Source organism: Macrobrachium nipponense, chromosome 29 (genome assembly GCF_015104395.2).
Source record: "Macrobrachium nipponense isolate FS-2020 chromosome 29, ASM1510439v2, whole genome shotgun sequence".
Lineage (NCBI taxonomy): Eukaryota > Metazoa > Arthropoda > Malacostraca > Decapoda > Palaemonidae > Macrobrachium > Macrobrachium nipponense.
In genome coordinates, this window is record NC_061092.1 from 27007858 (window position 1) to 27018229 (window position 10372).

The 10372-nt window shown below is 38.4% G+C and overlaps 1 protein-coding gene across 1 annotated transcript in view; it reads right to left on the reverse strand.

The window, feature by feature from the left end:
• Positions 1–10372, reverse strand: part of LOC135206206 (aryl hydrocarbon receptor nuclear translocator homolog) — a 180697-nt gene that overhangs the window by 58837 nt on the left and 111488 nt on the right. Inside the window, 1 exon segment of the mRNA XM_064237544.1 lies at positions 10220–10240. Coding sequence (XP_064093614.1) covers positions 10220–10240 — 21 coding nt within the window.

Sequence of the window (10372 nt, forward strand, 5' to 3'; positions counted from 1 at the left end):
AATGCACCACCTGGGATGCACTTACAGCACTAACCGCCTACGAGGTCATTCGTATAGACGACAGAGGTCTGAGGGGATGCTAAGGCGATGTTGCATCCAGGCGAGACCTGCGTGAGAACCAACACCCCCTACCCCCCAACCCCCACCCCCATCAAACACCAACACACCTAGCAAAAAGCCGTTCCTTCAGGATATGAGAGGGAATCACTTAGAAACATCCTTAAAGGTCAGTAAATGATCTTCCAAATGGGACGTCTACTTTAACTAGTCCAATCCTGAAACAAGGCTATAACTAATTCCAAAATCCAAATAATATCCAAAAAGGCCAGGTTGTGGTCACCTCTCTCTCTCTCTCTCTCTCTCTCTCTCTCTCTCTCTCTCTCTCTCTCTCTCACTCCTTGAGGGAAAGAATCGTAGAGTAACAATAAACAGACTCTCTCTCTCTCTTTCTCTCCTCTCTCTCTCTTCTCTCTTTTCTCTCCTCTCTAATCTCTCAAGTATTTATAACACTAAAAAATAACCTTCTCAAGTATTGTAACAATAAAAAAATAACCTTTAAGGAAGAAATGAAAAGCTAATCCGGGCTACTATTAACAAGCTGCTGGTGACACCTCGAACAAGAGAGAGAGAAACTTATCCATTCTGACCCGACAGTTCACAACCTGACGTAAGTCCAGATTCGGACGAACTGGTCCAAACCGACAGGTCAGTGGCATTCCGGATCCAAAGACCAAACCGAGTGTTTGTGCGTGCGTGCGTGCACACGAGAGTGGTGTACATATGATGCGAGACAACCCCGGAGGGTGATGGGGTCTAAGGCAAAATTTCCTCCAGACGAACCATCCTTCTACGAAAAGCGAGATATCATCGTTTCTTCGGGCAATATTTCTGAGAGAGAGAGAGAGAGAGAGAGAGAGAGAGAGACTACCAAAACCTACAACAACTCCGCAGTCTAGGGGAGGGAGAAACAGACGGCCTCATACCAGAGACTCCAATAATTCTCCAAAGCCACCAACAACTCCCCGGAGTCAAGGAGAGAGAGAGAGAGAGAGAGAGAGAGAGAGAGAGACAATACCAGACTCCAACAACTCTCCGGAGTCAAGGGGAGGGAGAGAGACGGCCTTCAACAATACCAGAGACTACAACACCACTGCAGAGACAAGAGGAGGGAGGGAGACGGCCTCCAACAACTCCTTCAAGTCAAAGGGAGTGAGAGAGATGGCCTCTAACCATACCAGAGACTCCAACAACTCCACTGAGTCAATGGGAGAGAGAGAGACGGTCTCCAATAACTCTGCGGAGTGAAGGGGAAGGAGAGAGACGGCGTCTAACTATACCAGAGATTCCAACAACTCCATGGAGACAGGGGGAGTGAGAGGGAGGGTCTCCAACAATACCAGAGACTTCAATAACTCTGTCGAGTCAAAGGGAGTGAAAGAGACGGCCTCCAACCTTACCAGAGACTCCAACAACTCTGTGGAGTGAAGAGGAGGTCGAGAGATATCGTCCACGGTCCAACGATACCAGAGATTCCAACAACTCCATGGAGTTGAGGGGAGTGAGTAGTAGATGCTGAAAGAATAGGAGGCAGTGGAACGGATCCTCAAGGCGAAAATATTCAAAACATGGACTGTAATTTACCCCAACATGAAAAAAGTGATAAAACACATAAGAATAAACTGACGTACGACAACACTACTTGCAAATCTGCAATTTGCAAATAAATCTCCACACTATATTCGTACCCTGGGCCCTTTTCATGACGTACACAGACGAAAACGTAAATCATGCGAGCGAAAAGGAAAAAAAAAATGCTCTGCGAAATGGCAATGGTGCTAAATTGGTTTTGCAGTCAAATGATACGGTGGGGTTGCGGATACCAGTTTTTGCTTTTTGTGTGCCATCCGTAATCAATATTAACGCACGCAGAGAGAGAGAGAGAGAGAGAGAGAGAGAGAGAGAGAGAGAGAGAGAGAGAGAGAGAGCTATATACATTACTACGAATGAAAGGAACACTTTGGAAATCTCTCTCTCTCTCTCTCTCTCTCTCTCTCTCTCTCTCTCTCTCTCTCTCTCTCTCAAAATACTTCATAGGCATCAAATTACAACTTAATATAATGAAAAGGAATCAGGGCTTTATAAAATACAATGTTTGACGATGAATAAATATTATTTTTACGAAACAACAGTACCTGAGAGTTAATAAAATGTACAGATTTTGTTTTTGTGAAGCAGCCAGGATTCGCTATAAAACTTTATGGATTTTTTTTTTATTCAAATATGAAGATTGCCATTTGAGCATTAACACAAACCAAATTACTGTTTCAGAGTCGCGAAATATTCGCAGTTTTTATATGTATTCTATATGACCATTTTATTAAAACAACATCATACCTTCAAGTATTAAACATCAATGGAAACAACACCTATCAGTCAAACATCTGAAATGTTGCAAACATTTTTGTAATAAAAGACAATTTAAAAACATAAGCGCAACATCTGAACAGAACAAAAGCACATCAATGAATACTCAACGTTGCTCTCCAGAACTTCGACATTTCAAGCGAAGGTGCAACGCATTTCTGCCCAAAAACGATTTTCCTTCGATTTCAATCATCTATTTTATTTTCTCCTTTCTAATAATTAATCTCTTCTTTCGGTATTTCCTATTGCCTTCGATTTCCTCTTTTAAATGAACACCATATTCATTGGAAGCTTGAATTTCAAGTCGATGGCGCTCGTGGTGGAATTGTTCCATATGAATAGGGTTCATCTTCCAAAAATAATAATAATAATAATAATAATAAAATAATAATAATAATAATAATAATAATAATAAAAGACCCCTTCCTGTATATCCTATGACCTTCCGTTACTTCTTTCAAATGAAAACCACATTCTTTGGAACATCGAATTTCCAGTCGATGGCCTCTGTGGCGGGCTTGTTCCATATGAATAGGGTTCATATTTTAAAAAAATAATCATAATTACACATCACTGGAAATCAACCGAACGATACAAACCAATCCCACACGACCTTTTACGGACTGCTCTATGAGCAAGAGCCCGCGCTGGCATAAAGCCAGCTCAATCCAAAACAACGACAACCAAACGACCTTTGCAGAGTCGTCAAAGCAATATCGAAATGGCCGCCCTGTTGCATCATCAATATTGAGAAGAGAGGAGGACAGGGCCTTTCGATAAATGAGTCTTTCCACCTCGATAAAATATGAGAACGTCTCGTAAAGCGCTCTCGTAAATACTCTCATAAAACACACCGGGGAGCGAAGTAATATGTATATTTATAGGTGGATGTGTATAACGTTGCTTGGGGAAGAATACAGATGAGTGGAGGCAATGAAAAGGCGGGGTGATGGACCAAATGGAAAGATTAAAAGGGAGAGATAATAATATTAATAATAACAATAATAATGATAATATACAACGGAACAAATTATATGCAACACAAAATCCTCTAGTCTGACAAACAAAAGAGAGAGAGAGAGAGAGAGAGAGAGAGAGAGAGAGAGAGAGAGAGAGAGAGAGAGAGAGAGAGAGAGTAATAATGGTAAATTGTTCGAACAATTATAAACACTCCTTTTTTGCAAATCGAAATCAAGGAGAGAGAGAGAGAGAGAGAGGAGAGAGAGAGAGAGAGAGAGAGAGAGAGAGATTTAAAAAAACCAAACGTCGAGAAAACTAACCCATTTTAAGAACACTCCAAGTGAAGTGGGCATTCAACCATCGTACTGACCCCGGTGCATAGGGGCTGTCAAAACAAGGATCTCTCTTTGTTTACTGCCTGCTTTTTTCTTTTTTTTTTTTTTACATTAACTTTTTTTTATCATTGACTCTAAGTTGACCAATATTTTCCCCACAATTTCCGAAGTAAGTGACTTTCAAGAGTATGACATTTCCGATAAGTAACACAGTAACAGACACTTTAAGAGTATCACCTTAAAAGAAAAGTAACAATAGACAATTTAAGAGCATCACCTTTAAAGAAAAGTAACAAAGTAACAGACACATCAAGAATATGACTTTCCGATAAGTAACAAAGTAACAGACACTTTAAGAGTATCACCTTTAAAGAAAAGTAACAAAGTAACAGACACTCTAAGAGTATAACCTTTCCGATAAGTAACAAAGTAACACACTTCAAGAGTATGACCTTTCCAATAAGTAACAAAGTAAAAAGTAACAGAAACTTTAAGAGTATGACTTTCCGGAAAGTACAAAAAGCCGCTAAGTTGAGGCGTTCATGTACAAAAAGGCTGAGCTGCAATTTAAAAAAAATCCCAGATGCACGAAAAATCCGAATTACAATATCAGATCTATCCGGATTATAATTACATGACTATAACTAAATAGACTATAACTAAATAGCTGTAGAAACTCTCTCTCTCTCTCTCCATTCCTTCTCCTGGTTCTTATTTCCATCATTCCTCTGACTCTCTCTCTCTCTCTCTCTGATTCACTCTTTCGAAAACTACGAAAACTAGTTGGAACGGCAGAAGCTGCAATCACTACTAGCAATGGAGAACAATGATTCAACAGGAAATTAAAAGCACACGAACCATTCAATAGCTATTGAATAGCTGGAGAAGTGTAATGGCACTGAGAGAGAGAGAGAGAGAGAGAGAGAGAGAGAGAGAGAGAGAGGAGAGAGTAAAAAAGGGAGGAGAGGGGGGGGGGGGTTAATGGATGACAGGGAAGAAGGGGGGGAGACCAGAGATTTGGGAGGGGTTGGGGCAAAGGGGGGGCGGGGGGTAGCACTTTTTCAAATGCCGCTCGCCGGCAGATGACAAAAGGCACAGCAGAGTTGCCCAGGGGGCAATTCCAACCTCCCCCCCTCCCCTCCCCCCACAAACGCGTCCATGGATTAAATGATAAACTGCCCAAAAGATGATTATATCCTCCCCCCATACCCCCATCCCGCAATCATAACAGTCAATTATTACTTTAATTAATTATTACTCAAAGGATGATCCCTATTCATATGGAACGAGCCTACACGGGCTATTGGCTTAATATTCAAGCCTCCAAAGAATATTATGGTGTTCATTAGGAAGAATTAACAGAAGAGAACAGGAAATACAGAAAGAGATCAGTTACTAGATAAAACAGCTAAATTAACAAATACATAATAAAAAAAATAAATATATAAGTACAATATTAAAATACATAACTATAAACGAATCTTCGTCTTCAAGCTCTATTATTTCATTTGCAATCTTGTGTGTCTATTTCTGCTCCAGCTGCTGGTACCGAGGTTGGTACTAGAAGCACCTGGTCATTTTCTCATTTCGACCGGTGTCCCTCAAGGCTCTGTGCTTCTGCCTCTCTTATTCTTCTATGCATAAAATCACTCTCAATCTCGTTCAATCCTGCGCAATGTTTATTTCATGACGACCTCGTTAATATCTATGGACAGGGTGGACTGAGCATAATTCGTCTCAAGAAGCCGGCAAATTGTCAAAACTCATCTCATCAATAGTATAGTTAATTTGACGCAACAAGTATTAGAAGGATCTCACCTTAATTTAAAATTTGGGAGCGTACACTACTGCGTCGTTTTCTTACCCGCGAAGCTTCAACATTGATGCTAAGTTTATGGTACTGATGAGGCTTTCCCTGAACCATTCTTCTTGACATGACGGAATCATAGTTCCATCATAGTCACGCTCAAGGGGTAATTCGAAGGAAATGCTACCAACTGACTCACCGCTGGCCCGGGAAGTTTGGTGAAATTCGCAGAGACGTTAGGCGGCACCCTGCCCAGGAAAAATCTCAAGAACAGAAGTACTTAGGTTCCAACTTCTTTCAAGACTTATGTTTGTTTGTTTGTATGGTGTTTTTACGTTGCATGAAACCAGTGGTTATTCAGCAACGTGACCAACGGCTTTACGTGACTTCCGAACCACGTCGAGAGTGAACTTCGATCACCAGAAATACACATCTCTCACTCCTCAATGGAATGGCCGAGAATCGAACCCGCGACCACCGAGGTGAGAAGCATTCAAGGCTTATGTGTGGATCAATTGGTAGCGCCCTGACCTTTCATTTGAGAGACTGGGGTTCGATCTTGACGTGAGTCAGAACTTTATATTCCATTTATTCCAAGACCAAATTTTTAAAGCCATCTTGTATTCCCTTCAACCGTACCTTAAGGTCGTTATATACTCAGGTTCTTCTGTAAGTACTTCTTTGGTCACTGCTCACGAAAGTTTTCAAACACATCGCAACGGCGTCCTATATGAAGTCTTATTGCATTCTCGTAGACTGTAAGTGGACTTTCCAACCTCGACAGCGAAAATACAACGTTGCAGAGTCTTTGATAACCCTCATTTATACAAGATATAACCTCATGTGTCATCCAACGTTCTCTGAATCGACCTGCATTTGTTTAAAAGGTATGTTCACTAGCGTAAAGAGAGAGAGAGAGAGAGAGAGAGAGACTTGACGCACTCTCATTCCTACCCACCCGTACCCGACGTTTATATATATGGATATTAAGGGCACCAAGCCCGATCATCACCAGAAATCCAATCACAACTGAAACTTCCATTCAGGTTCTCGTTGTAATGACACAACTAATCGAAACATTTCTTGAATTATGACGTCACGACTTCCATAAGGGTTATTATGCGCTTCGACTCTCAGAAATTCCCATGATACAACTTGGTAAACTGCCTGATCATTTTTGGGCAATCAACTGGGAATGAAAGCTTGATACCCCTATCAATGCCATGCTCAGCTTTTGTTCTAAAAACCCCTAATTATAGACTTGACAATAATTAAGGTAGTCGTGTAATTATACCTGAAGACTGGTGTTCAAAATTTTTCACGCTGGTCATTAAAACATATTTCACTTGCAATTTAAACATTTAACAAAAAGGTCAACTTTACTCTTATCAAACCAAATTATTAAAAAGAAAAACAAAATCAGACTAACAATATTGGCCATTTTCATGAATGACCAAGAACAAGCCATAATAACAAGGCCAAGAAAAAAATCGTATCGCAAAATAATTTGGTGCCTATGATTTTCTTATCAGAATACCCCTAAAAAATTAATATATACCCAATAAAAAAATTGGAGAGAGAGAGAGAGAGAGAGAGAGAGAGAGAGAGAGATATGGTGACTCGTGAAAAAGGAATACCCAAATAAAAAAATATATGAGAGAGAGAGAGAGAGAGACCTTCGAAATCAAAATAAAAATCGAAAGTCAAGATGACTCATAACGTCATCACCATTAATATTTTCCCCTTCCCAACCCCACCCCAAACCCAGTGCTTCCATGCCCCCTGATCAACCTCCCCCACCCGCCTCCCCGGGGGGACCCATCCCACCCAATGTGCTTTGGAGGGAGGCCGTGGGTATTCCTAAATAATCCTCACGTCCCTTTCAACATTCCGTCGCTTTACGGGTCGTCAGGCGCTAAACAAAGTGTGTGATCCGCCCTTTATGCAAACAGTAATTAACCGCTTCAGATACCACCCCCACCCCCCTTGGAGAAGAAGGGATGGGGGGCAGGATGGGGAAGGCAATAAAATGACTCCAGACTGGGAATCGGATCTTTCCTGTACAAAGATAGCAATGGAACGAATCCGAGTTACTAATGAGCTATTTATCCTCAGTTTTGAGCTTCCAATAAACCCAACTGAATGGAGTTTTCCTGTTGTAATTTTCAATGCACGGACAACTTGAAACATTTACTAAGGCCTGACCCAAGTTAAGGAAACATGGAACGAGTTTAAGAATGTGTGTAATGTTTTTACACACAACTTACCTCTATATATCCTTGCAGCAGACCCTTGATGTTATGACGCAACTACGTCACAAAATTGAGAGAGAGAGAGAGAGAGAGAGAGAGAGAGAGAGAGAGAGAGAGAGAGAGAGAGAGAGAGAGAGAGGCCAAAAGGGAAAAGTTGTCTGAGCACATATATATATACAAACGTTACGTATGAAAAACCAAGGATATTAAATAAGTCTATAATAAGATGCGGAAAAACCAAAAAAAATTAAAAAAAAAAACTATTCCCAAAAGTCGAGAATAACATCAGAGACGATGAATGAAATTAATCTAACACAACAGGAAGGAACCGTATCGCTCTTTGGGGAAGGACAAGTTACGGACCGCAAAGTAAATTAAATAAAAAAAAACAAAAAATAATAAAAAAAATACAAGTAATGAAAGAGCTGATAACTGCAATATCGAACCTCGAAATACAATCTTACACCGCGACCCTATAATAGCACAAATCTGTTAATTGCAACAATGAACCCTCAATAATAAATAATAATTAATAATAAAATAATAATAATAATAATAATAATAATAATTAAGTACATATGATTATTATTATTATTATTTTTTTTTATTATTATTATTATTATTATTATTATTATATTCTGTTAAAGAGAATGGCAGAATTAAGCGAGTTGATTTTATGCGTTTTTTTTTTTATTTATTTATTTATTTATTTATTTATTTATTTTTTTTTTTTTTACAATCTGCTTCTCTGGCTCAGCGATGTTTCCGAGTAACTGACCAATATTATATTGGGAATTTCTATAAAAATGCTGAAGGTGATCTTAACAGGATCACCTTCAGCATTTTTATAATTTTTTAGAAATTCCCAATATGAATATTGGCCAGTTACTTAGAAACATCGCCGAGCCAGAGAAGCGGATTGGAAGAAAAATAGAAAAAAGAACAATATATAAAATCAACTCGCTTAATACTGCCATCCTCTTTCACAGAATTTGACTAAAAGAGGGCATTTTATCAAAATTTATTATTATTATTATTATTATTATTATTATTATTATTATTATTATTCAGAGGAAAACCCGTAATCCATATTGAAGAAGCCTGCAAGGGTGGGCCAGTGACTAGAAATTCAACCTTCCAAAGAATATAGTTTGTTATTAGAAAGATTTTACAGTAGATAATAGGAAATATAGAAATAAGATATCAGTTATGGAAAAATAAATTAATTAATAATTTAACATAATACATAAACAAATAGACCTGTCAAAATGATGCCATACGTGACGACCTGTCAAGGTTATGGCAGTTTACTGAATGCAGTGCTTATCATTTTTGAATTTGTACAAAGTACCTCTGTAGAGGAGCCAACAAAAATGAACTAAAAGATTCTAGGTCACTCTAGGTCACGAAAATGGAGGTTTTATCAGGGGGGTAGTAATTGGTAATAGTCAAGTTTGGTGTGAATGTACAGGAATTTACAGAATGCATGCAGAGAGAGAGAGAGAGAGAGAGAGAGAGAGTAGATGAGAGAGAGAGAGAGAGAGAGAGAGAGCGTGGCGTTGGGGGGTGGGGGACTGATTTCCTAATTCAAAGATGCATAACAATGGACGATTCTCAAAAATCATTGATCATAAAGATAATTATATAAAGACAATTAGGAAGATATCAAGACTAACACCTTAACATTATGAATTTTCTTAATTCATTAAAAAGAAAATAAGTCCTGAGGATTATGACTTAATATTACAAAAAACCCAATACATACATACATACATACATACATACATATATATATATATATATCTATTATATATATATATTATTATATATATATATATAATGTTTGTGTGTGTGTGTTTTAGCCCACAGGCTTAGTGTTCCATGTGTGTCGTACAAATGAACCTTGGGTCCCTTCCCAAATGATGTAGACTACACCCCACTCAACATCAAAAGTATTTAAAAGATACAGAATCGCATACAGTAGTGGAAAATGATTTCGAAAACAATGAGGAACCATGCAATGCCTGAAACCAATGCAATCAATCAATAATAAGCAAGAGACACCAGCAAATGAACGAAGAGCATTGGAGGAAAAAACAAAAAAGGTCGAAATTTGATGACACAATGAAGAATTATTATTAGCTTTTAAGAGTAGTTATACTTGTGTATAATCTCCCTCATCTATAGCTCAATTTGACACTTCTCTCTTCTTTTTTTAAGGTTAATAATACTCAGGTTTGAAATTAGTTATTAGTACGGTCGTGAACTAATGGTAACGTTAAAATACAAAAGAGTATTAATCATGATTAACTTTTTATGTGATTATTACTCATATCCCCTTGTGACGTGCAAAATGAGTAGATAAATAGCATTTTTTTTTAGCTTTTTAGGATTCAATATTTTTTTTGTAACGTATTCAAATACAAGAAAAAAGTACTTACAAGTGGTTATTCGGCCTTCGACTATAAAGAAATAAATATTAGTGACACAGCACAATAACAAAAAAAAATTTTTTTAAACATCAGTATGTATTGCATGATTCAGCTATTTTCCACCACTGTAGTGTAACAAATAGTGAGACCTACATCAAGGAG